This window comes from Cyprinodon tularosa, unplaced genomic scaffold (genome assembly GCF_016077235.1).
Source record: "Cyprinodon tularosa strain WSP-4 unplaced genomic scaffold, ASM1607723v1 ctg382, whole genome shotgun sequence".
NCBI lineage: Eukaryota > Metazoa > Chordata > Actinopteri > Cyprinodontiformes > Cyprinodontidae > Cyprinodon > Cyprinodon tularosa.
Window position 1 is genome coordinate 505144 of NW_024039099.1, and position 27930 is coordinate 533073.

A 27930-nucleotide genomic window follows, 5' to 3' on the forward strand; every position below is an offset into this window, starting at 1 on the left:
TCTTTAACAGCCTGCTCCTCTGTCACATGATGAACCGACTGTTTCCTGCTGACCGCAGTCATCACACTGGCCTCACAAACTAGACCAAGATTGCACATTTTATTACATTTCGCTCACATTTATTTAGCTCTGCACACCTTTTTTTCCTTCTTTCTTTTTTTTTTTTTTTATTATTTTCAATTCCATCTATAATTAAAAAGTTTTTTTCCCTGCTAAGAATAATTTTGCAGATGAAAAGTTGCTATTAATTAAGCCTGAAAGGCCACTTTGTGGATGAATAATTTAAAGCATCTGCACTCACCGGGTAATCCCTTTATTTGGATGCTTTGATGAGGAAACGCGCTTCCAGAGAGTTTCAACGAAGCAAAAGTAAAACGTGGAAAAAAAGAAGGATGAAAATGTAATAAAATGGAGGAAGAAATGTGATATGAAACGAAAAAAATGTGTAAAATCCGACCGAAAGAGCTGAAGTCATGTAGTGGATGTAATGCTTGGGAAAGTAGCATCGCAGGCAGGTTGGCTACTGAAACTAAAATTACTCCCGGAATAAAAGAAAGGGCGGCAGAAGGAAGGATGGAGCTGCCTGGGAGTTATATGAGATGATATTGATCCCGGTAATCATTTTACACATGCAGGCGCTTCCCTCTAGTCTTAAATCGGACTAATAGAATATACCCACCGAATAATTGTAGTAATAGTAATGGAAAAAAAAAATCCTGAATAAACAGACTCAGAAACACAAATACAAACAAGAAACCTGCAATTACCAGAAGAAAGTGGCTTTATTTGAAAGAAAGAAAGAAAGAAAGAAAGAAAGAAAGAAAGAAAGAAAGAAAGAAAGAAAGAAAGAAAGAAAGAAAGAAAGAAAGAAAGAAAGAAAGGAAGAAAGAAAGAAAGAAAAGATGTCCACTTTTCGTCAGCGCCAAATGAAACCTGATAGCTGCTGTTACCGTTACTCCAAACAGTATTTCTCTCTCACACCCTCCACAGATAAATCAGCTCTACACAAACTTAAATTGAATTGATCACCGGTTGGTTTTAAAACATCACGCAGCCCATAAGATTAGTGGCAAAGAAGCCGTTTGCGCCTTTCCTGAAAGCAGCAACCCTGAAACCAACTGGACAAACATTCAGCACTTAGAGGAGAAGAGGAACTCCTGAGAAAAGACAGCTGCTTCTGCTTCGCAGCCCATAAATAACCAGAGCCTCGGAAGGAGACAATAACCCCGACAGGCTTCAGTGTTTGATCAGCAGCTGCTAGTTAATCCTCTACGTTTGAAAAATTAGAAACTTAACAACCGCAAACCAATCAAAGCCAAATATCCAAGAGCCAATGGAAGAGTCCCATTCTCTTTACAGTTAGTCTTTTTCTTCAGGCCCCTCAGCAGAGACAGTTTGGCTCCTGATTTCTACCAAACACATTTATCAAAAGATCCCCCAACCTCTGCAGCAATCTACTCCTGCAACACTAGAAGCTCTGCTGATTTCAAATAGTTTCCATGCAGGCACTCACGCACAGCTCTGACTGGGGTCCATCCTCATCACAGCACCAGTGGCTCTCCCCCCCCCCCTCCTCCTATAGGCCTCTCTGGAGCTCCTGAGCAAGAGTGAACTAGTCCAAAGTTGCCCACAAACTGACGCAGGGACTGACTAGCCGACTAGCTTGCAGGCTGAGACAAAGAGAGGAGGCCTCTTCCAGGGCCCCCCAGAACTGCTGATGAGGCCAAATCTGACCTGAAGGACAAGCTGCAGGAAGACAGGATGCTTTCAGATCCACGAAAAGCAACTTGCATTTCTCAGACCAAAGGGGCTAAAAGCCAACAGGTTATCTCTACAGGTGGATAACAACAACAAAGGGACGTGGTTAAATTTATAAAAAAAAATTTAACCAATAACCAAATTTAACTTTATTTAGTTTTTAATATTATTAAATTAAATTCAGTTCATTTCTATAGCAACAATTCACATCAAGTCATCTCAGGTCACTTTCCAGTTCAACCAGATCGTCCAGTCAGATTGATTCAAAGTTTTCTATCTAAGGAAAACCAGCTGATTGCATCGACTCATTGACTCTTCAGCAATCCCTCACACTAAGCATGCTTGTAGCGACAGTGGAGAGGAAAAACTCCCTTTGAACAGGAAGAAACCTCCAGCAGAACCAGGCTCAGAGTATTATTCAATAAATTTTTTTATTGATCTGCTGGAACATGGTGCAACGACAGGCTAATTAGTACAAAAAATAAAACCAAAACAATTTTTATTCATTGTTATTCAATAAAAATGTCTTTAATTCGTTATTTATTCTATCCATATTATTATCACTGCTGCTATAAATCTCGGTTTGAGGTGAACAAACTGGATAAAGTAAACATTTCCCTCCTCTATAAACAGACTCATCTTTAAACAGTGTTTCAAATACATAACTGTTATATTATTGTTTTTTTATTTATATATTTTGAAGCTGATTCCAAAAACTTTTGTGGTTTTAAATCAAAGCAAGAATCAGATTTTTTTTTTAACTGACATGTGAAATTATATAAGCTCCTCCTGTATTAATTGGAAATTGGATTTATTAATTTTATTCTCCTTTGAATCTGAGTTTATTTTTGCCTAAATGAATCAAACTGAAATAAAGGTTATTGTCATTTAAGTTTGTGTCAGTGGAATCTGTTCTGGTTAAAGCTTTAGTCTCAGTATCAGTTTTACTAAAGTCAGACAAAACATGACTCAGGTATTTAGTTAGCCACCTGCTAACAGCTTAGGAGAAGGTTTAAAACTTTTACTCTTCATTGTTTGAGTTCTTCTTTATTTTCTGTGAGAAGCTTTTTTCCTGAAAATATGTTCACAGTTAAAGAAATGATGAGGCAGAAGAAGAAACGAACTGAGAGGCGGCCATGTTGGCGTCACTCAGCTGTTTAAATGTTACTTATAACAGTTTGGAAAATGTGAATAAAAGAATTATCCCTGATTTTCCTTCCTTACATTTGTGAAGAAATATGATGTCTGCTGTTTCCTGTCTGTGAAGCTGATGGCAGCGGCGGATTTAGGAAATTTGGGGCCCTAGGCAAAGACAGGCAGGGGGCCCTCTGAATGAGGGAAATGTTAATAGAATCTAGGTTGTGTCCCTCTCTTCTTGTCCCTTTTCTTCTTGTTTTCCTCTCTATGTTTTGTACTCAGCTGACTTTTCATGCTGTCTCTAAAGGAATGAAAGATTTTTTCCAAGCACTAAGCTCACTTAGCTGATTGCTCCTTCCTGTGTTTCCAAAAAGGCCAAAGTAAATAACCCAGTCCTTCTTTTCACTGTAGACAAGCCATGATCTGCTTATCTGTTCTCCATTTTTCATTTGGATGAAGTAACAGCTGCATGAATCATGACAGCAGACAAGATAGAGGAGAGCAGGAGGCGGGGTTACCAATCTACTCGCTCTGGAGAGCAGAGTTCGCTGCTTTTAGATGTTGTCTCCAAAGTTTCCAGCAGCATATTATGAGCGTTCTGACTGCAATTTAGATAAATACTTTTTTTTTTTATCAAAAACATAATTCATGTCATAAAATAAGGAATATTTGTCATAACCATGTAAATAAAGTTTTATTGGGGCCCCCAGGAACTTTGGGCCCCAGGCAACAGTATTGCCTAATGGTAAATCCCCTCTAACTGATGAAGGCTTTCTTTGTAGACAGCAAAGCTTGACGATCTGTTGCTTCTTATGCAATATGTGAACGTCTCCTGAAAAAACTAAAGCAACCACGTTTGGCATTTTACCTAATCATATATAGTTACTTTAACACAATTGTTTCATGTTAGCAGAATAGGACATAAAACTATTGTGTTAAATTAACTAAATATGATTAAGTAAAATGCAAAAGGCGGTTGCATTATTGTTAAGGTATTTCTATGATGATTCAGGTTTCCCAGCACTCTGGGAGGTTTCATGGTACCACCCAGCAGCTGAACACACCAAATTCAGTTCTTTAAGAAGAGCAAGATTAAAAAACAGGAACTTTTACTTTGTTTTCTGAGATTAGCTGGAAGTTTACAAAATGTAGATCCCAACAGGCGTCCGTTTGCACTCAGAAATCAATGTTTGCACCAAATAGTGAGCTACAAGCCGCCTTGCTGTGCATTTGATCCCATCTGCTAATCCTCACACCGTAACTCACAGATTGTATTTTTTTGATTCTGGGAGTGAATTTTAAAGATATACTGAAAATATTTCAAATGATTTGAAATTCTCCAAATAAGGAAACTTTTTCCTGTGACTGTTTGAAACATTTGTAAATCCCTGTTTTCTGCATTTTGACCCATCCCTGTGGGGAGCAGTGGGCTGCCATTGTGCGGCGCCCAGGCAGCAATCAGGGTTTAATGGTTTTGCTCAGGAACCCACATTGGAGGCTGTGGGGATTGAACCGGGTACTAGCGACCATCTCAGTGCACAATTCAATTCAGTTTATTTCTATAGCTCCAATTCACATCATGTCATCTCAGGTCACTTTCCAGTTCACCAGATCATCCAGTCAAACTGATTCAAAGTTTTCTATCTAAGGAAAACCAGCTGATTGCATCGACTCATTGACTCTTCAGCAATCCCTCACACTAAGCATGCTTGTAGCGACAGTGGAGAGGAAAAACTCCCTTTGAACAGGAAGAAACCTCCAGCAGAACCAGGCTCAGTGTGAGCGGCCATCTGCTGAGGCCCACTGGGGTTCAAGGAGACAGAAGCAGAGACACACAAAAACACTGCTCTAACCTCTAGGCCATCACCTCCCCTTTAATTGATGGAGCGGCAACTTTTTCGTCAAAATGATTCATTAACAGAAAAAAAAAGTCCAGAGAACATGTAGAGTGGTGCCGAATGAAAAAGTTAGTTTTCCTGAAAAAAAAGAAAAATGTAAATACTTTTTGAAACCTCTTAGAGGTCTCAGGATGGTGGTGAAACTGGCCGCTTGATACTAATTAGCAAATTCTTTAGCTTGCAGCAGTAAATGGGGAGCTATTGCTGCAGGATTTGTTCTCAAACAATAACATTTAGTTGTAATACTTTTGTGATCATCTACAAATGGTCTGTGCATTTACTGTTTCTGCTGGAGGTTTCTTATGCAATCAACTGGTTTTCCTTAGATAGAAAACTGAATCCATTTGACTGGATGATCTGGTGAACTAGAAAGTGCCTTTAGAAGACAACTGTAGTGTGAATATGCGCTATGGAAATAAATTGAATTGAACTGCATTGCTGGATGAAGGCAGACCTGATTCCAACATGCGAACATTTCTGCACTTTTTCTTTAAAAATGAACCTTTTATTTGTGTCCTTTAAGGTGTAAAAAAAGGTCTAAAGGTAATTTAGTTCTACCGTCATCATTATCTCTGCAGACACATCCAAACCAAACGGGCAAGCTTCAACGTGCATGACAGGATCTGTTCCCAGCAGCTAGCTTCAGGTGGAAGACATTTCAACATTTCAGCACTATTCATCTCACCGGCCTCCAAACGGAGACACTATTCAGATTTATCTCTCCAGTTCTGCTGCGCTCAGACTGTTCCTCTAAACAGGATCTTAATCTGGAGGCCTGCTTCTCCAGCAGGTGACTTTTAGGAAAGACTGAAGAACCAGAAGGAAGAAGGCTTTTCTTTCTAAGGAACGTTGTAGTTTGAGTCTTTGGTTTCAGCTAATCAAGTTGACATATGGAAACATGGCAAAGCATCACATTCCACCATGACACCTTCTGTTCCTGGGATTCTCTTTGCTGTAAAAAGTCATGTTTAAAATGACTAGATAGATAAATAGTGATTTACAAATATTAGGTAGATATCAGGCAGAATTTAGCCTCATTTATATCAAAATTGGCATTTTATGGTTGTTCTTAAGGCCTTTTTTTCCCTATTTCTAATAAATCAGACATAAATGTTATAACGTTATCATCTTTTTCTGTTAAAATCCTCGGCCGTTCCTTCATCCCGTGTCTTCACTCAGGAAGAAACAGTCCAGAACCAGAAAGTCCTGCCATCAGCTCCTTCACTTAGCACCCAGTTAATGGTTATCAGTGATGCTAATCTTTAACCACAAACTCAAAGGAAGCCGGACATCATCAGAGGGGGGGTAGGGGGTGGGGGGTTGCTTTGGGCGCAGGGGTCAAATTGCCCTTTTTGCTCTAGGGCCAAAAAAGTGCCAAGCCAACCAAATCTGTTAAGCACTGGATGGACGGGGGTCCGTCTACCGGAACATTCTGACATCTGCTGATGCATCGGAACCACTTCTGGATCCTGAACTCTAAAGCATGTTCTGTCTTAACGTTAATATCCTGTTGAAGCATATTTTATGTTTTCATACATGCAATAAATAATTTTTTGTTGAATTAATCCTATTTGTTGAGTCTCTGTTTGCCCTAAACCTGGATTTTCTTTTGTCTGGTTCTGCCTCAGAATGATGCATCCGACTATACCTGGACCATATCGGGTTCCTAACAACATGCTCCTTTTCCCAGACTCCTGTAATAAAATCAGGGCAAGCGGGGCCCAGCGTTCAGGATGTTACAGCGGAGGAGAGTAGCTGTATGGATCTGAGCCAGAGCTGTCAGCCGTCACACAGCGCAGCAGCATCGTGTCTTTATTTCACTCTGATTGTGCTTTTCCCATAGTTTGGCAGTGATGTATGAAAAAATCAATTACATCACAAAGTTAAAGGAGCTGCTGTGGCTTCATAAAGCCGTTAGAGTCCCGGTGTGGCAGCGAGGAAAAACCCCAACAGGTCAAACATGCTGATGGAAACCAGCCTGGGCCATTTCCCTCAACTCCTCTCTGTTTTACATCACTTTTGGTCATATTTACACAGAATCAGACCTAAACATGCAAATGTAGGAAAACGCTTGAAAGGTTTTTAGAATTGAGGTGAAAATCAGACGACGCTTTATATAGAATGAAATCTCCCCTTGATTTTTTTTTTTTTTTTTTTTTTTACATATTCTATAGTGCAATGTTCATCAGAAAGGATGACAAGATACGGATTTTTAATTAGCAGATCAACAGACCATTATCAGTAATTTACAAAATGTTTTCAGCTCTTTTTAACGCTTTTTCAAAGTGACCATAACAACAAACAGACACGTATTCCAGGGAGGAAGAGAAAGTCTCTGAATCTATAGAATAATAGTTGGCTGCTCCTCTAAATGAACATTTAATGTGCAGAGGCTGTACAGCTGCTTTTATTCTGTATCTAACTTCAACTTAAAAGCACTAATTTTCATCTTTATGCTGCAGTAAACACCAGAATTTACCCATCGTGGGAGAGTAAAGTGATTTCTATTTAATTCTATGGTGAAGATTCTCAGTCATCCAGGTCAAAGTCATTTCAAAAAGTTAAAAACAATCTACTGGACTTTGTTTCCAAGTTTGAAGACGTTTAGCTTCCCATCCAGGAAGCTTTTCAATTGAGAATGTCAGAAATAACATTGAGTTCCAGGTTTTATACAGCAGCCCAGCAAAGCCTTGCTTTGACTTAGCAAACACGCAAATTGAAACGAACGTGTCCACCCGAAACGTCTTCAAAATTAGACGTTTTTTTTTTACTTTTTGGAATGACTATGACCTGGATTCACCAGCAATAGAATAGAAAAGTATTTCCGAAAAGTTAAAAGTCCACTAGACTTTGTTTCCAAGTTTGAAGACGTTTCAGGGGGACCCTTTAAATTAGCATGTTTCCTAAAACAAACCAGGCTTTGTTGGGCTGCAGCATAAAGCCTGGAACTAAACGCTATTTCTGACATTTTCAATTGAAAAAGCTTCCTGGATGGGAAGCAAAACGTCTTCAAACTTGGAAACAAAGTCCAGCGGATTGTTTTTAAACTTTTTGGAAATTCTATCCTATTATTTTTTATTCTAAAAACACATTTAGATTAAATAAATATCAATTGAAAGAAATTTGCAGTTTGATCATTTCAGGTCACATTTATTCAGCAGTGTTCTTTTTCTTTCTTTTTTTTTTCTCCTTTCCCCTGTGGCATTTTCTGCTTGTTGGGGGCAGGAAAGCACATGACAATATGTGGGTAAGAAAAGCAGGAAAGAATGGGGGGGGGGGGCTTCTTGAGTAAGCAATCCATTCACACTATCATAAATCACAACCGGTCAAACACGCATCTCCTCTCTTCTCTCTGAGCCATCAGGTCTCTGTCCTTTTCATCACAGTCACTCTCCTTCCACCAACACCTCCCTGTCCGAAGCTCTCTGCACACTGCAGGTAAAATGAGGAAGGAAGCAGAGGGAGCGCGAGGCGACGTGACGCGGCGCCCTTTTTGACTCCATCTCTGTTAGCTTTTCCATTCCAACTCACACTCACACACACACCCACACACACCCACGCGCGCGCGTTTGTGTCCAGGTCTGCAGCCCTTGGACACCTCTGAGAGCCGCAGACATCCTTCACATTTACAACGCAGATAATGACTGATGTGACCGTGGAGCGTGGGATGAGGGACACGCGGGATACGCGGCATGCAGAACCGAGGCGGAGGTTTACCTGCTCTCTGCCTGCTGGCTCCTCTCCTGCTGATTGGTCACCCGCGCCGGACGCAGCGTGTTCTGGACGCCGACGGGCAGCATCCACTGCACTTACGATGGGAAAACCAATCCTCGTTTATTTGGACGCAGCATTTTTTGTTCTTGTTTCGGTGATTTCCGCCAATTTAACCGTTTTCTGCTTCTTTCGTTAATTTGCTTGAACAATATTAGCAGTTAGACTCGGTTTCCTTCTCTACCATCGACCATTAAAGCTCACCCCTGACCTCTAATGAAATGCTATAGCCTAGTTATTATTTAGTTGCATTTCTTACTGTCTGTCTATAAAATAGATCTGCTATAGAAACCAGCAGCCCGCAGCTCGATCCGCGGCTCTGTTTACTTCCTTACCTTTAGAAAAAGGAACATTTGGGAAAATTCAGACGCATGGCGCAGCGTCGCTCCCCACCCCCACCTATCTGCACAATTCCCCGCACATTCAAACCGTCCTTAACCAGAACTGCGACCAATGATTAACCCGTTTTTTATTCCTTTAGTCCTTATTGTAGAACAGTTCGGGGAGCAGAGCAAACCTTAGAGGACACTGTGAGGCATTGAAGGAAGAAGCGCGATCAGAAATCAGTGTTTTGTTTCTCTGATGCATGAAGCCAAAGCAGCTCTCTCGGTATGACTCCTACTTTTCTCCACCTCGAATATTTTAAGGTTTTATATTCCCTGACGTCTCGGAATGTTACCTTGTAGATTTTTATTCCTTTTGTGCTCAGTCGGCCGCTGGCGGCTCGGCAGCGTGGACTGATCCTGACCCAAGTGGAGGACTCCCAGTGTGCGAGAGAGGAAATAAGGGTTTTGAAGGGGTGGTGGAGGCGCTCCTCTGTGGTTAGGACGGTTCACGGCAACCTGCGTGTCCATCCTGCACACAGATCCCCACAAAGCTTTTGTTATCGCGATGAGAGGACTCAAAAAAGGAAAACATGCTCCGTATTCAGCTTCGCCACTCAGACAGGGAAATGTGACTTCTTCAGGTATCGGATGCCAAAGCATTACAATGAAAACCGCAAATTGCATTAAATATGCAAGGAGGGACTTGAGTGTGCCTCTGATTTCAGTTTGCACTTGTTAGTTTGGGCCTTTTACGAAGAATGATGTCTGAGTGGCTTCCATTGCTTGGCGCTGACCGTGTCGCTTTAACTGTAGTTCATAGCAAATATTTGGAGATCAAATCAATCTTTAAGACGTGCACTTGGCTTTGAATTCATTCTGTCACTTTCTCTAATATCTGCCCACGCGTATAGACAGGCCCAGTGCCACGCGCGCACCCCCTCACACACCTACACAATGAAATCCACAGAGAAGATCGGTCAGAGGAGGAAGTAAACGAAGAGAAAAATCTCCACCAAAGCGAAACGATTTGGTTTATTTTCGTTTATATTTTAGGAAGAACAGCCGAGCAGTAATTTAACCCCCGGTCTGCTTTCCTCCTGGAGTTATTTCCGGCTCAAATGGCTCCAGCTTCCCGGCCTTTCCCAGACAGGGACCGATAATAGCGGCTTAACGCGGGGCTCCTCCTTCAGCTGCAGTTGCTCCGGTTTTACGAGCTTTGAGTCAGAATGTCGATAAGATGATTATAAATTACCAAAGATGCTTTCTATTGATTTTTTTTTTTTGCCGACTGGAGAGTCATTTCCGCGTAAAAGGGAGATAGAGAAGCGGCCGACTGGCGCGTGGAGCAAGGAACTCCATGTCTGCAAAATTGTAAGATAATAATAATAAAATTAATACATACTAGTACTAATAATAATAATAATAATGATAGCTAATAATGTTTGACTGTTCTAGTCTGTCCGGTTTTTAAGGGTTAGAAGGCTGCAGGTTTACGACCGGAGCGGTGATGTGATTCTTTATTTAATCTCTTAAAATAATCCTTATTATTATTATTATTATTATTATTATTAATTTTATAGGCAGTCAAAAACAGCAGAAGAGGTAAAATCTTCGTTTTCAGTCATTTTCATGATATTTTCTCGATGTATTTTCAGTTTACATTTTTTTTAACACTTCAATAAAGAAATTCTTGTTCGTTTGAAGTTGAGTAAATTTAACATAGTTTATCTGATGTATTTTCTTCTTTTTTTCAAACAATTTTTTCCTTTTTCCTTGTCTTTTGCGCACATTAGTCAGACCTAACGCAGTGAGTAACTGTCTTGGATTTTTGGCATAGAGCTGCTGGCATGTTCTAACCTACCAACCCAAAGAACTGCTCATTAAACACAACAAAACCTGACTTTTACTCTCTTCTGTTGTCAGACGATTATTTATTTATACGGAGAAATTTAGATTTTAATAAATAACATATTAAACGTAAAAACTCAGCAAAAAAGTATTCAAGAATATGTCAATACTTTGCAGGGTGGGCAAAAAAAAAGACTAAAAATAAAGCACTCAAGCCAACAATATGGCTGCCAGTCTAAACGGTTAGTGGAGCAATTCTCCGGATTTAAATGCCATTCTTCAGCGCATCTACTCCTGTTTATCTGACCTTAAGCTTTAATATAAATATGTATAAAATCACAATCATAGGTAAAGTGACGACTAACTGATAAAGTAAACACGAATCAAAAGAAGGAGAAAAAAAACACACACAATACTGCCTCCGGAGCTAAAAGCAAATGTTAGCCTCTATCCACCAAAACATCTACTGAAATCTGTCACCTTTCACAAGAAGAACCAACAAAGACAGAAAAGATTTCAATAAATGATGCATCATTCGGTGAAGCACAAGCTGAAGAAGAGCGACCACATTGCGGATGTTGGAAACTATTTTTACTTCAGTTTCATAAACGATCTGGTGGCTGCAGTGATGCTTCGCTCCACCTGGGGAGACATTTTGTGCCAACCTTATGGGCTTCATGGCATTTATATGAAACTAAGAGCTTCAATTAAAACAAAGAGTGAGAGTTTGCAGGTGGATAACAAGCTGCCATCTATCCATCCATTCATCCATCCATAATATAATTCAATATGATGTATTAATATGTATTCTTTCCCAAAATAAACGCATTGATCCAATGTTTTGTGTCCTTTTCTGTTCTTTCACTGCAAAAAATCTAAATCTAGATAAGTCATTTTTTCTTCAATTAAGCGCATTTTGTCTTAAAATGAGGAGGTAAGTGAGACACGTTGAGAATGGAAAAATACAATTTACATTTAAAATATAAAAAAAAAACTATAGCATTGTCTTACTTCAAGTGCTTATTATCTAATTATCTTATTTTAAGAGTAAAAATATTAATTCCTTTTGTAGATCATCTTATTTATCCACTCAAATTAGGGAGAAAATACACTTAATTTAAGATTTTTTTTTTACTTTCTTTTAGATGTTTTTGCACTGACTTTGCACCACCTGCTTCTGCACACCCACTCAACACACACGCATCACGCGCTCCACGGTGAGTTATGAGGTTAGCCGATGAAATTATGATTACTCCCGCCCCCATTTCGCTCTGCTAGCAGGCTAAAAATGGAACCAGATCACACATGTGCTGGATAGAAATATTAGCCAATAAACAGACAATACAAGAAACGATTGGGGTCGGGGGGGGGGGGGGGGGGGGTCCTTTTTTTCACCTTTTCTATTATTATTTTACCCTCCGTGCATTTTTTATTTTTTATTTTTTTTGCAGTCCGACAAAAGGAGCTGAGCTACACCAAAGATACTGGATGTTGACATAAATAATAGTGAAAAGCTCCATCTCGGTCTGACAGGGAGTCACTATTAGTAACAGGGAAATAAAAACAACAGAAATAATAAAAGAAAGTGAAATAAACTTTGAGAATAGTCTGTTAAAATGGGATGGCACAGATATGAAGAAACCTTAATGTCCCCAGTTGGACAACAGCTCATTTTTACCTCACTTCGCAGGTTTAGCTGAGCTTGTGCAGCAATATTAGCACAATTATCCTGCATGTTGGTGAGTTAAGCAGAGTTTCCTGGAGATTGCTGTCGTTTGCTTCTCTGTGCAGTAAATTTCAGCAGCTTCCTTTAATAGGTCACTGCAGTAATTTAAGAACCTAAGCTGATTAGGTAGGCGAGAGCAATGGAGGAAATGGGGAAGACCGAGAGTATTAATCAAGAGTGGGAAAAAATGGGGGGAAAGTATGTGAATGATTGAGGGGGGGGGGCAACACAGCAACAACTTAGCTGGAGCAGAGCGAAGGTAAGAGAGCTGCAGCGTTTCTTCCACCTCCGTCTGCTGTATCATCGCTCCATCGGCCGTCATTTCCCCCCCCAGCGCTGCTGGAACTGATGATTTATCGCGGGCTGCGCCATAAACAACAGCTCTCCTTCACAAAATCACAATGGCAGCCGCGGCCGCACGCTGACACCCTGCCTCACTATAAATCAGGAGAAGTAGCTGGCTGCAAGGGGGGGTGGGGGGGGGGGTGGGGGGGCAGACTCCAGCGGATAGAGAGATGTGGAGGCAAACGGGAGCTGATGGGAGAAAGATGGAGAAGAACATCCAAGATAGAAACAGCCATCGGCTAACTTCTCCCTCCATTATTGCAGGCTGCTGTATCTCCTCCACCTATAAACAATGGCTGATGATGACGGGTGTGTGTGTGTGAGTGTGTGTGTGTGTGGAGGGAGGGGGGGGGGAGTGATGTGTAAACAACACGACAGCCACATGCACCATGAGGAAACACGGCGAAAGATGAGGATTTGGGGGCATATTTACCAAGTTGTTAGAACAGCCCGTGATTCAGTGGGTGGGATGCGGGCGAAGGCGGCGCGGCGCACAGGAAGAAGAAGAAGAAGAAGAAGAAGTGGGCTCTCCCCCCATGCAGTCCCTGTTCCTTCCGCAGTACTCCCGGTGTCCACAGCGACCCGCAAGACGCACACCCGTCCAAATTTGTTTGATTGCAGCCTCCTTCTCACTTTTCTCCTGCTCTCTCTCTCTCTGTTGGCGTTTCCCGGTGTCTTCTCTTCTTCCCCCCCTCTCTCTCTTTCTCTCTCTCTCTCTTCATTCCCCCCCCCCCTCCTCCGCTGCCGAGGGGGGGGCTCTATATTTTTTTTAAAGGACAGTTGAATTTTCCACGTCAGGCACACACGCACACTTGGAGCAAAGCGACATCCTGTCCGTTATATTCCCAGCGAATCCATATCGCTTCTGCAACCTCTGCATTAATTATTTAATGAAGCACATGACGTGGTGGCCATGGCGGGGGTCTGGGGGGGTGGGGGGTGCAACCATGAGTCTTTCCGTGCCTGGGACCCACCCGCATACATGCACACAGTTTGGGACAAAAATGAAATGGGAAAAAAAGAGAAAACAAAGGCAGAGCTCTGTGCTCACCTTCGGCTTTTAGATTTAAACTGTGAGATAAATTTGGCAAATAAAAATTATAATAATTTTTTTAAACGATCACCACCAGTGAGTTTTTTCGTTAGTAAAATGATCGCTTGCATTCCAATCATCTCTGTCTGCAAAATAATTCAATTTTTATTCAGTAGTTTTATCTTCCCTTGATTTGAGCAGGTAGACCGATTTACTAATTAAAATAACGGCTATTTCAAATGCACAGTACCTAACTATCTTACTTTATGGGAACAAAGATTTAATTCGACAACAGATGCGTTTTTATTTACCAATTTAAGGGTAAATGAAGTTATTTAAAATATATTTTTAGACCTATGAATATTTTCCGTCGCTCTACTTTTAAATGATCCCTTCTGAACCCGATTTCTTTATAAGTATGGTTCTAGTAAAGGAAATTATAGGCAACTTTTTACTTGACACAGCGGCAATAATTAAGCTGTTTTTTTCCCGATGTCAATTTAAGCAAAACTGAATAATAAAAATAACAATAATAAAAATCCCGAGATATGAAAATAAATAAAATAACATAAAATGTTAAAGTAGGTAAAACGGAGGCTTTCAGATTTTTACCATTCGAGGTGGAAAGAAGAAAATATCATAAACTCATTTTTAGAATGACTAAAAAGCAGCTTTTAAATGTCATTTATTTCCTTTAGTCTATTCCTCTGAAATAAATCAAAGTCTTTTGTTTGAAAGTAAAATCTCCCACAAAATCGCTTTCCGGCATGTATTCTGCTAAGAATGATTTCTACAGATATAGAGGTGTGTTTATGTGGGTGAGGGAAATTTGGTAAAGAAAAAAAAAAAAGAAACAGCAGCTGAGAAGGAAAGAAAGTGAAACAAAGACAGTATGTCAGATTAACAGAGAGAGAGAAGGACACCGAGGAGGCAAAAGGGAACCAGAGGCCAACAAAAGGACCCTGGATCCCTTCTGGCGCTCGAGCCTCTGCAGGCAGAACAATAGAGCGCGAGACCTGAAGAAAAACGCCGAGAGGCTGAGCCCGTTAACCTGTGATGGGAGCAGAGAAACAAACCCTTCAAGGTCAAAGCAGTGGAAGGTTTTAGGAGCCGAAAATATCACCGCGCAACGTGCTTTTCCTTCAGCCTCCCTAAATCAGATTAAACTCCTGTGGTTTGTTACATTTAAAAGGAATAGTGAGATAAAGATAAACAATCGATGGAATATATTAGCCGGGATATGAAGAAAAACAAAAACAACAATTTAATTTTTGATCAGAAAATCTTAAATCTGAAGCATCAAATAAATCTCTGAGAGCGAAAAAAACAATATAATAGAATAAAGATGGATTTAAACCCACATTAAGCTGGAATGACAAGAAAACAATAATTCTAATTCTAATTCTAATAATTCAGCTTATCTAAGGGTAAATGCACTTAATCTTAGATTTTTTGCAGTATATATATATATATATATATATATATATATATATATATATATATATATATATATATATATATATATATACACTGCAAAAAAAATCTAAGAATAAGTGTATTTATCCTTAATTTCAGCAGGTAAATAAGATCTTTTGCTAATGGAATTAGTATTTTTACCCTTAGAATAAGATTGTTACATAATATGCACTCTAAATAAGAGTATTCTGTGTATTCTCTATTTCCACTAGCAAAGGTTCTCACTTATCTCCTCAACTCATGGAAAAATGCACTTATTTTAAGAAAGACTTAAGTGTTTTGCAGTGTGATTATTAATGTTTTGTGGGCATCTTCCTTATTTAGTGTGAAAAATACTTCTGTGTTTCATAACCGGACCAGTTACCTTCCACACCAAGCAAAGCCAACAGAGAACCGTTTATCAATCAATACTGACTTCAAAAATAAGATGTTTAAAATTCACATTCTGCCAACAAGCAAGTCATGAAAACCGAGTTCAAACTTCTAGCAGCGTTGAAGCGACCCGCCTGTCGGCTTCTACCTGCGGATACAAAAAAATGCTTATTTAGAATTAAAGTTTTTGCAGTATATATGTACTTAAATCTGTACTTTTATATATATATATATATATATATATATATATATATATATATATATATATATATATATATATATATATATATCCACTTCGTTTATCTGTGAGCCTTAGTAGAATTCAATCAGGTTGGTTCCATCAATAATTAACTGCGCTTTAAATAAATAGACGCAGCAAAAACGTTTCTTTGTGAAAAAAAGGATGACCGGAACAGCGACCACACATTATTATCAGTATTATTTTATCTAAACCTAATTTATTTTCCTTTTCTGTCTTTCTTTTCAAAGGGATGGAAAATTTGCAGTAAAAAAAAATCTTTTTTGTCACTCTTGAAGAAACTTTGCATTGTTGGAGAGACGGTTTAAACATGTTAATTTCCTGGATTCCTTCTAAGGTCCTCTTGCATCAGTTGGTCTGCTTATAGATCCCAGTCACTATTCCTCCGCTAAGTAAAACAGAGCAATCAAATAGGTAATAACCTCCCTGAAAACAATTCAACAGCTTTAGATTTGTGGTGGATATTTTTTAAATCCCACATGGTCCATTACTGAAATGAAAAATAATTCCTCATTAGTGTTTTTTAATCTGGTTGCGCTGTATTTAGAGATGCGCGGCTCAGTCAATAGATTCAAAAATGTTGTCATTGTTAACTTTATATCAGAGCATTCAACATCCTATACCTAATCTACTCCACAGAAACTTCCTGAAGGTCAGTTTTACCCTTAGTTTGATTTAAAGAGGGCTCTTTAAGCTTTTCTCTTTAGCAAAGAGCTCCTTAAATTGTCTTCTTAATATTGTATTAATTTGGCCAATCAAAAAGCGCAAAGACGATGCCTAAATATATGATGATAAGCAGAATGCATCCTCTAATTCCAGCCAGACTGTAAGGATGCTGTGAAACATGCACAGAAGAGAAGGTTAATCCAGTAACACCAACACGCTCAGAGGGCTAATGCTCCATTATTAGTCATTCAGGCCACAGAAGCATATTTATCACTCACATGTAACAGTGTTATAACAAACCAGTTCAGGTCTCAGCTTCAGCTTTGATTGCACGAGAATATATGATGTTAAAAGAAGGAGAAGAGACCAAAATGCACATTATTTCAATCTGTGTCAAACTGGGATCTGATGCGGAATGAACTGGTTCGAACAGTCCGCCTCTCTTTAATCACCTAGAAACATGAAATACGGAACAGCCCAACAGAGCGGCCTCCTCAAAGAAGCTGTGCACGCGCCTGTTGCACTTGGCAGCCATTATCTGACTCCAGCTTTTTAATGCTTAATAGATGAGAGCTTTTAAAAATCTCCCAGAGCCTCTCTCTTCTGCGCACACATCCACAGCCACTCTCTGCCATATATCTCAGTGAAGACCTTCTCCTGCAGCACGCGCGCCTGGGCTCTGACCTCCTCAGCTCCTCGCGCTCTCCAGAATAATAAATTTCTCTGGCACCGCGTGGATGCAACGAGCCATAGGGGGAGGAAATGCGGGCGATTTGTCTGATAATTAGCAAACCACTACGAGACACTGTGGGCCAAAGATCAGCGTGTGTGGGAGCGAGAGGCGATCGGAATTCATTCTGCCTTCCTAGAACTCAACACAGGAGTCACCTGAGCAGCTACATCCCTTTACCCGTGCATAAAGTCTGACGTGCAAGACAGTGGCCGCGTGCATCGAGTGAGCTCCTGCAGCATTTAGCTTCATGTTTGCAGCTGTTGTTAAAAGCTTCATCAGGAGCAGATTATCCCAACAGGCAGAGAGCATGCTCCCCCTTCACCTGCCGGCTGACTCCCTGCCTCCTTCCTTCAAGTCACAGTGATGTGACAGAACTAGGCAGGGGGTCTGCAGAGTCTTCTTGTTTACAATGCAGCTCATCGCCTACATGTTTCTGTTGTTCTTTGGTTTTCTGTATGAAAGTAACATCTATAATTCTCATCAGCAAATTATTTATTCTGTATCATATTATATCCTAACAAAAGATGCTCACTTTGTGACTAAAAAACCTTGTAGCACAAAGTGGATCTCACAGAAAGCTAAAAAAAAAATGTTTTATCTTCCTAAATTAGGTTATGTCTACAAATGTCCTGATAGGTTGGTCCATATAATCCAAATAATCCTGGACTCCATATATGGTCAGAAGCCATGGTTTAACATCTGTGTAGCTTTGTTTTACCATCTCACCATATGATTGATGCAAAGACAAATGTATGGTGCAAATATCATTTAAACTTAAATGTAAATCACTAACCTGAGTACATTTAAGATCTGTAAATTTTCCTCTTCAACAAAGAGAGAAGTTTCATCTGTGAGAAAAATTTCAGATGCTATAAAAAAATCAGATTTACAAATTTCCAACAAAAGAAGTACAGACTGCACATTTATCTGTAAAAATCCAAAGTTCTTTGGTAAAATAACAAACTGGCGAGTAAAAAAATTACAACTTTATGAATAACTGACCAAAAATGTACAGGTACAAATAAAAAATGTAACACCCCCTGAAGGAGCTGTTACACTCCTTACCAGTTGGTGGCAGTAATTCACCACCTACCATTAAACCAGAAAACGAGAAGCAAGAAAAAAAAAAAGCATAACACTGAAAACTCAGCAATATGTATTAAGTGTCATATTTATGAGAATAAAAAAACATAAGTTTATGAGATTGTAAAGATCCAAATTTAGTAGGAAAAGGTAGAAAAATTATGAGAATAACGCTTAAAGTTACGGAAAAAAAACATGCAAATGTACAAATTATAAACATTCATATTTATCTTAACATTAATTTTTACTGTAAAAACTTCCATCAGGAGGCCATTGTACCATCTTAAGGGCTGGTTATCCTCCCTCAGCAGTGTGTCAGTTAGCTTGTCGCAGATATGATGCAGATATTTTTGATTTATGCCCAATATTGAAGCATGATCTGCGCTGTGTTATTCAACGCCACAACGCAACAGAGGCAATCAGGAACTAGCTAGGATTGTGGGTGTCTGTGTGTCGGTTTGAGCTTGTTAGCCGCCTACAACCCCTCATCCACGCCGAATGACACACGTTTCATCCTTGAGTGTTTTCGCCATAGACTGGCCGTGGCGCTGTGTGTTTTGGCTTCGGGTGCAAACCAATAGACCATCGCACAGAGCTACAAACTAGCGTCCTGCACGGTGTCTGGGATAGTGTCCGAGAGGTGCCCGGCGCTATGGACGGCACTACAGCCAGAGTTTCTGCCATTAGGTATCAAACAGGAACTATGAATAATGTAGAGCAGGTGTAGAATTGACCAATCAGAGGCCTGCTTTCTCTCCTCCCTGCGACACTATCAGGGGCACTGTCAGCGCTCACCTACAGTTTTGCAGAGGTGCATCAGAGTGTCTGCGGAAGGGGGTGGCGGGGGGCATATCTGCGTTAACTGCGACACACATGCAGACGACGGTTTTTGAGCATAACCCAGAATTCATTCCATTGCTAATGCTTTTGCATGTAGTATTTTAATGTGTATTAAAATCTCTCACTGTTCTGTAAATGTACGTTTAAAACTGGCAAATTTCATACTTTTTCCTCTAAATTTTCGTGTTTTTTCTTGTTAATTTGTTACTTTTTGTCTCGTATTTGTATGTTTTCATTTAATAAATGTGTGAGTTTTTACTCGTAAATATGTAGCTTTAAACAAGAAAATTGTTCTTTTCATCGTTAAATTGCTCCACTATGCCATGGTAGATATGAAATGTGATGTATGTTGAGTTTTTTTTTGTGTGTGTTCTTCCTCTTCCTGCTCTTAAATGGAAATTAGCAAACTACCTTCAGGTTCATTACTGCCACCAACTGGTAAGCAGAGTAACAGCTGCATGTGGGTTGTAGATTTTACTTATTCTTTGAAACTTCTTAACATCTTTTCTCACAGACTAAGCATCTGGCATCACATAGCATGTTATAGGCTTAGACTGCTGGAGGACATAGGGACCCCTTTTTCATCATTCTGCTTCATTCTATCTCTATTCTCCCACTCTGCAGAATCTGTTAGTTCAATCTCTAACGTTCTGCTCTCTCTGCTTTTTCTCATAGTAGCTTCATCTGGTCTGTTCCTGTTTGGCTGTGACTCCATCCTGGAGAGAAATATCAGCTGTGCTGCTGCCATCAACACCTTTGTTTCTAGATGTTGGAGCTTGGCCTGTTTTCCAGTGTAGTCCTGTTTCTCTGACTGTGACTAACTGGATGTGCTCTCTTCATCCTCTGACATGGGAGCTGGCTCGGAGCTCGTCTGCCTGGCTGTGTGTTTCCTGGACGGGGCCGCCTGTGGAGCTGGTTGACAGTTGCCTTTTGTATCTATGCTTCTTTTTCTATGTCTGCTTCTGTCTCCTTGAACCCCAGTGGGCCTCAGCAGATGGCCGCTCACACTGAGCCTGGTTCTGCTGGAGGTTTCTTCCTGTTCAAAGGGAGTTTTTCCTCTCCACTGTCGCTACAAGCATGCTTAGTGTGAGGGATTGCTGAAGAGTCAATGAGTCGATGAATCAATCTGACTGGATGATCTGGTTGAACTGGAAAGTGCCTTGAGATGAAGTGTGTTGTGACTTGAGGCTATAAAAGTTAACTGAATTGAATTATTGAATTATATTTATATCACTGATAGTTATCTTAGCCGACACGATTCCTCCACATACATTCCAACAGGACATTTCTATTTACTATAGATCTATCATGTGCTGTTTTTATTGCTCTTTATAAACAAAAGTTAGTTTCTGTCCAGCTTCTATCCCACAGCCTGGTAAAAACAAATCCTGTCCAAGAACCCCCAAGAAATTAAGACTTTTAGACATCTTTTAAAGTCTGTTATTTGTGATGTTTCTTGTTGTGTTCAAATGAAGGTAACTTGCAGTCTCACACCAGGGCTCTGCCCATGGGGTTCTATCAGTCTGTGTGGGAGAAAATATGCCACAGTCAGCCTGGCTTCCAGAGCTCTGAACTTTGCCTGTTATGACAAAGTGGCCCTTGGGCTCCAAAGGTCTGGGAATGTCCGAGGGAGCGGAGGGTCTAGCCGTCTGGTGAGGTCAAGGGGGGCCAGAGAGGCGGGGGCAGGTAGGTGGATGGCGCGGGGGAGGTAAGGTAGGAATCGGGCAGGGGGTGACTGCGGGTCAGCCTCTGGCTTCAGAGCCAGTGGACCTCATCGGTCAGAAAAACTTGTCCCCTGGTTGAACCCTTTCAGTTTAGCTTCCTGCTGTCGCTGCAAGATCTCAGTTTCTTTTTTTGTTATTGTTACTTTTCGTTTGTTTGTTTACCCCCCCCCCCTAAAAAAAAAAACTTGACCACTAAATTGTTTGGCTGATATTTCTGCATCCTTTCCATGAAAAGCGTCACGTGACGGCCTACAAGCTCCAGCTCAGATCCGCTGTGCTTTGATTCCTGTAAGATTGATCTGTGAAGAGGTCAGGCAGCAGTGAGTGCGCTTCCTGAGGCTGCTGCTGCTGCACGGATCAGCAGATAAACGGAAGACCTGGAAGCGCCCGGCAGCCAATTCATTTACAAAGACCTGCAAAATTATTTGTTTCCCAGCTAAATTGGATCTGAAGCGCAGCAGTGCGAGTTTCCATTAACCAGGGCTCACTGCGTTGTTTTAATTTTTCTTTTCCAAGACCCCGCCTCCCCTGCAACCCCCTTACCGCCTGAACTATTTTTCATGTTCTGGCATCTGTGACCCTGTTTGCACCCAGAAAAAAAAATAAATAAACTAAAGAACAATGCCTAAAACCTAAAACTATGAGGAAAGGGCTCCAAATGAGCTTTAGTTTATTTTTTGGAGAGTTTATCTCAACAGCATCTTATACGCATAAATCCAAGATGAATGTGAGAAAAAAAGAACCTTTTTGGACACAAAAAACAGATAAATGCGCAGCAGCAAATGGGAAAGATTTAAGCTAAAGCAGATTTTAAAGCACATTTTAAAGATATAACCCTCAAGCAGCACAAAAACACCCCCAGATACACAAACTCACACACTTCATTCAACATACCACACACAGGAATTAATGCACTTTGTTGCTTTAGAGTAATAAAACTGCAGCATCCATCCAAGAGAAACCAAAACCCTGACTAAAGCCTGAGGTCTCCTACCTTTGTCGCAGCTTCCAGGAGCCTGGAGGCCATCTTTTCTTCTCCTCCTTGTCTTGCACTGTGACGGCTTCTGACTGCTGGCCTGGAGTTTCTCTCCTGAGCTCTTGTTCTCATCATTAACAAACACAAAAACTTTTCTTCTTTTTATGGGCTGATTTGTGGGATTTAAAAATAGCTGCTTGATGTCCACTGAGGGGAGGTTTGTGTGTGTGTGGATATCTATGTGTGTTAGTCTGTATTTTAAGAGGAGGAAGTTTGAAAGGCGGGGGTAGTGGTGTTGGTGGTAGGGGGGGGGGGTCTTCCAAGTGTCTTCTGAGACGTCTTCTTTTTCTTTTTCCTGGGTCTATGTGCACTTTGCCCTCCCTCTCTCCTGGCATAAGGGGTCTTGTGTGGAGCTGCTGAATGACAATAGAAGAAGAAGACGCGTTTAAACGCGAGCCAATGATTAATGATTTGTTCTTGAATAATTTTCACATTTTTCTCGCAGTGCTGTCCTTTCTGTCCTGGCAAGTACATAATGGCAGTGGACACCTCTGCCGTGGGTGGGTGTGGAAATCTGCTCCATTCACACCCCACCCCATATATATATATATATATATATATATATATATATATATATATATATATATATATATATATATATATATATATATATATATATATATATATATATATATATATATATATATATATATATATATATATATATATATATATATATATATCATATGATATATATATCATATATCATATCAGGCAACAAATAGAGGATCTTGGAATCTTCTTTGTGCCTGAACGCACCAATTTGGGGGGCAGAGTCTTTTTGTTTAAAGTTCACCGAGAGGAATGCTATTTCTCGTTCCCCTTCATATTGTTCTCCATTTTCGATACATGCTCAAAGAAAAGAAAATGAAAATTAATACGAGAGCCGCACCTCCCAAAAGAAGCCATTCGTCTTGTTGATTATCTATTTGGTTGTCAAGGCTTGAGCTATTGCACCGGCCCGTTCCTTTTCCGTAATGTCTGAAAAAAAAAAAAAAATTAGAAAAAGAAAAACGTGTGTACATAATACTGCTCCAACATATATAGATGGGTGAGGTTAAATCTACAAAATTAAACCCGTTTAAGCGCTCAAATATATTTTTTTCTGCGCTTTTAGGCTGAGGGAATAGAAGATCTATGTTGTTTGGGGGGGAGGAGGGACATACATGTCCAAGCTGCGTTAGAGCCGCGCGTTGGAGCTTCTGGTAAATTAGGTGGAGAACCGGAGAAAAACGGAAAGAGGGCTTGTGATTTAAAATGAGATTACAGGATGTAATGTAGCAGGATCACTCCTGGCCGGAACAGATAAATCATCGCAGCCACATCATCTCTGCAGACAGCTTTGCAGGCAAAAACCAACACTTGGATTATATAAAATTATTTAGAATGGGACAAATAATTATCCCAGCGCTTAAACCCTATAAGAGGGGATGAGAAAAGAAAAAAAAATAAAGTTTTTTTTTCTGAAAAAAGGGGTAAAATCTAAATCTAACAATATAAATTCCATCCCGCAACAAACAGGAAGCAACAACGACCCTACAGGTGATGGTCCCGATTTATAAGAAAAAAAGAAAAAATTGAATAAACTGGAAAAATTACACGTTCAGTCGTTTATTTATATTTCTGGTCTATTTACACAGAACATAAAGCTTGACACTGGATGAACAGAGAGGAGCATCGGTTGGTAACACATGTTCAAGGGAGACAGCATCTGTTTCCAAACATTTGTAGAATCAGATCATAGCGGGGGAATAAAAAAAAAAATCAGATGTGGAAAAATAAAAGAATACGATGGTAAAATTAGGGGAAATAAACAAATTACCCTGTATTGAATAATATGACCCATATTAGCTTAAAAAAATCCTTAGATGACATATTCTGTTTAAATCCAACATAAAATGAAAGAATGGAGCTGAGTTTTACCTCTTCGTGTCATTAAAAGCCTGAAAACCGGTCACTTCATAAACAAGCAGAAATAACAAACATATATATATATATAATATACCATAAAACATAGTATATATATTTATAGATATATATATTATTTACAATTGAGGTAATAAGTAATACATTATTTAGTGCTGTGTTTTGTACAGTTTGTACGATGATTTGGTGTGCACTGCAAAAGCGAGCTGGAAATAGGTAAACATGGCTTAAATTTAGTGTTTTTAACCTTAATATGAGGATTTTTACACTTAAAATAAGATAATTAGTTAATATGCACTTGAAATAAGACAATGCAATTTTTTTCTTATTTTAAATGTAAATTGTTTCCCTTTCCTCCTCAATTCAAGAAGAAATGCACTTATGTTAAGAAAAATTTACTTATTTAGAATTCCGTTTTTTGCAGTGTGATTATTAATGTCTTGTGGGCAACTTCCATATTTAGTATGAGCTGGAAAATACTTATTTATATATAGGCAGCGCCTGCAGCATGTAGAACATCATAACCGGACCAGTTACCTTCCACACCAGTCTAAGCAAAGCCAACAGAGAACCGTTTATCAATCAATACTGACTTCAAAAATAACATGTTTAAAATCCACATTCTGCCAACAAGCAAGTCATGAAAACCGAGTTCAAACTTCTAGCAGCGTTGAAGCGACCCGCCTGTCGGCTTCTACCTGCGGATACATGTTCTGTTTGAACACTGCAGGCACGAGCAGGGCTACATGATGCTGCTTTCTGTTTTTACGCCCTGTGCATGGGGGTGGAGTGCGCGCATTGGAGGAAGCGACAGTTCATTTTTTATAAGGGTGGTGGTGCTAGGGGGGGGTATTGGTCTGAGGGGGGCGGGGTAGTTGGCAGAGTCACCCCTTTGCTTTGTATCCTGCACTGAAAACATGAAGAATGGCTCCTGGGTTCGGTGTGATTAAACATGGAAACGAGGATGTTCTGAAAGAAAAGAAAAAAAAACGTCTCAGAGAGGAGAAGAAAAGAAAGTAAAAGCAGGGAAAGATTCAAACCGATATATCCTCTGAGCGACGCATGGTAGGGATGACGTCACACTGGAAGAGTAAGTGAAAGGGAGAAAAAAAACAGAAGATGTAAAGTTTGATAGGAATATGGAAGGCGAACAGCTGGAATGTGTAGCTCTAGTGTTCTTGGTTCTGACACGTCTGTGCGTTCTTCTCCTGCACAGATTCACAAGACCCCCCCCCCCCCAATCCAACATAAAAGAAAAGAAAACATTGTTAACGGATCAAATCAGTGGGAGTCCAGCTGTATGCAATGACTGGTCTTTCTTTCTTCTCAAGAAGTGAGTTCGTATTCCTGTCCAAAGTGTTTATTCCCGGAGCTTCTGATGGGTCACTCCTTCAGTTTTCAGTCTAGAAGCCGAGAAAACAAAGCTAACTATAGAGAGGTACTATAGAGGTCCGGAGGAGCGGCTCTGAGAAACGGGCATAGTCTGAGAACCTGAGGTGCTGTTGGTCCCGGAGCGGACTTTTGTGTTGGGCAGCTTGTGGTCCTTCTTCCATTTCATCCTCCGGTTCTGGAACCAGATCTTAATCTGACGCTCTGACAGGCACAACGTGTGCGCAATCTCTACCCTGCGCCTCCTGGTCAGGTAGCGGTTGTAGTGGAACTCCTTCTCCAGCTCCAGAACCTGCTGGCGCGTATAAGCTGTCCGGGAGCGCTTCGGCTCTCCACCCGAGTAATTGGAATTGACTGTGGAAGAACAAAGGAATGGGGCATTAAAAAAGCCAAACATCAGCCAGTAAATACAACAGAGCCGCCATAAGGCCTGGCGACATGTTTACTGGGTCTGAATTTCACACTAAACCTCAAGGAAACACTAGAAAGAGCTCATAAACTAACAGACCACAGTCATTTATAAGTTGTTGAAAAATTTGGAGCAATGTTTCTGTGGACTACTGTGTTATTTTTGATGAATAAACAACAAGCATAAGCCGCTGATTCACAGACAGCTTCCAAACAATGATCATCGTGTCTAGCAGCGCGCACAGACTCAGACCTTTTGTGTTTTGTTGGGCTATCCGGTTGCCCAGATGTTGCCAGATGACACGCAAGGCCCGCCGACAGCAACACTACCCAACTGGATGTTATGAGGAAACAGCTATGATCAAACCTCAAACAGAAAACGTTTGGAAATAAGACGCTTTTTTCCAGCAAACACCAATTTAGACCTTGAACATATACCGTTCGCCGCCGTTTTCGGTTATTTCTTGTGCAAACTGCACCGATGAGAGCAGGAATGCCGCCATTCTCTGTGTGTTCTTACTAATGGGAAACAAAGGCGGTGATTTTTGGTGGAGGTGGGGAGATGAGCGGTTCAGCAGCAGCAGGGGTGATGCTACTGGATGGCTGAGAAAGTAATTATTCAATAAATCTGGGGAAAATAAATAAATCCCAGACTGGACGCAGCGGTGAAGTGAAACAACAAAACAAACAAGCCAAATAATAAATGTCGGTGTTTCTAAATCCATTTTATGGAGGAAAAACATTCCTATGACTTTGCAGATCTGATATTTTACTGTTGAGCGATGAGCGCTCAGATTACAGAGCAATAGACTGCAAAGCCAGTTTAAACATGCCGGGAGAAGCCGCTGTTCACTTTCACATTAGTGTTTTACGGCCGGCTCTATAAACATGAATATTTCATCTGCCATAAAACTTTCCTTTCCCCGGAAGAGCGAGAGAGACGTGAGGCTGGAGTCCTCCGTTTATACAGCCGCACCACTTAAAGTCGAATTACCAGCGTATAAAAGCTAACTTATGGGCTCGCACTGAGTTGTCATAAGGCAGAGCAGCCTGAGATCAGACTTCCAAAGACACCACAGCTGAGAGGTGTAATAAAAATTTATGAAGGGTGTAATTATATTGACCCTGCAAACAGACGACCGTAAATCTAAACCCTGCAGCGACTCCTCTGCTGCTAACGGAGCGGAGGGCGCAGAGGTTTGGACACCGAGCTGTCTGCACGGCCAGCTCTACGCTGCAGACCGAGGGGGGGGGGGGGAGAGGCGAGGGGGGTAAAGTTTCCATGCGGCTCTTACCGATGTTTACATGCACTTTCTTCATCCACGGATAAACCACCGGGTCCTTTCGACCGCCGACGGGGGACGCAGCGCTTTGGCCGCAGGGTGGAGGTGGGCTCGGCGTGACCGAGTCACAGCGGTGACTCTGCTCCGACAGGGGGGTGGTGTGGAGCCCGGTGGGCAGAGCGGTGCGCCCCTGAGGGGACGTCACTACCGAAGGTTGCGGTGAGCGCTGACACGGCGTGTACGGCGGCTCGACCCGTGGCTGGTGACGATGATCCGGGTGGTGCTCGCTGTGGTAGATGGAGTCCGGCCGGAACGCTGCGGGCTCCTGCCTCTGTGAGCTGTAATAGTCCGGGGAGTGACTGGGCAGATAGTCGCTCTGTGAGTACTCCTCGCAGGGTGGGAACTTCGGATCAACATAGTTGGAGTTGATCAAGTAGGAGCTCATGGCCATTAATTTCAGTCTTTTTCTGAAATTGCGCCGACTGGAAAAGATATATAACTAAAATTTATATGTCATCCCTTTAGTCTTCGGTTATTCCTGTTCACTTGAACCCTCCTACTTTTCTGTCAAGTGAACAAAGTTAGGATTCCACGTGACCACAGCCAGCCAATGGGAAGCCTTCGGTCGGACCCCCGGATAAGGAAATGGAATTAAACATATACAGCGCTCCCGCACGCGCATGGTCACATGACCTGAGTTTTTGATTAGACCCTCTCCCTCCATCCTCTCTCTGATGGCTGGCGGTCTCATATCAACACACTCGCAGCCTGAACTGATGCAAAGAATGATAAAAAAAATAAAAATAAAAAAATTAAACGAGTTTGATGAAACACTCTAAATAAAATTCAAGAAAAATACAAGTAGCTGGAAGAGGTTCTCTGGGGAGTTCACG

General features: G+C 40.9%; 2 protein-coding genes across 14 annotated transcripts in view; both read right to left on the bottom strand.

The window, feature by feature from the left end:
• hoxb3a (homeobox B3a) overlaps positions 1-27930 on the bottom strand; it is a 79905-nt gene that overhangs the window by 17256 nt on the left and 34719 nt on the right. For 3 of the 12 annotated variants that reach the window (XM_038297105.1, XM_038297118.1, XM_038297103.1), the window contains exons 2-3: positions 22924-23012; positions 21990-22387 (exon numbers count right to left, since the gene is read on the bottom strand). The gene's annotated coding sequence lies outside the window, so the exon portion shown is untranslated. Of the gene's footprint in view, positions 1-301; positions 649-1513; positions 1673-8510; positions 8639-9243; positions 9420-12416; positions 12555-13242; positions 13649-21989; positions 22388-22923; positions 23013-27930 lie in introns of those variants that run through there. The other 9 variants (XM_038297104.1, XM_038297111.1, XM_038297106.1 and 6 more) reach the window with 9 other exon arrangements.
• On the bottom strand, positions 15713-27837 carry hoxb4a (homeobox B4a). 2 transcript variants are annotated; one of them, XR_005281814.1, is made up of 3 exons: positions 27050-27837; positions 24656-25700; positions 15713-15838 (listed from the first exon to the last, which is right to left on the bottom strand). XR_005281814.1 is itself a non-coding variant. In XM_038297124.1 (2 exons), the coding sequence occupies exons 1-2, from the start codon at positions 27486-27488 to the stop codon at positions 25399-25401; spliced, it is 741 nt and encodes a 246-aa protein (XP_038153052.1). In that variant the 5' UTR covers positions 27489-27837; the 3' UTR covers positions 24381-25398. The 2 variants fall into 2 exon arrangements, 1 of the variants encoding a protein (XP_038153052.1); XM_038297124.1 differs by lacking the exon at positions 15713-15838 and having other exon boundaries at positions 24381-25700.

Coding starts and splice junctions, on each gene's coding strand:
- hoxb4a (XM_038297124.1), bottom strand. CDS start 27,488: ATGGCCATGAGCTCCTACTTGATCAACTCCAACTATGTTGATCCGAAG. Junction 25,701..27,049: donor GAAAGTGCATGTAAACATCG/GTAAGAGCCGCA, acceptor GTTCTTCCACAG/TCAATTCCAATTACTCGGGT.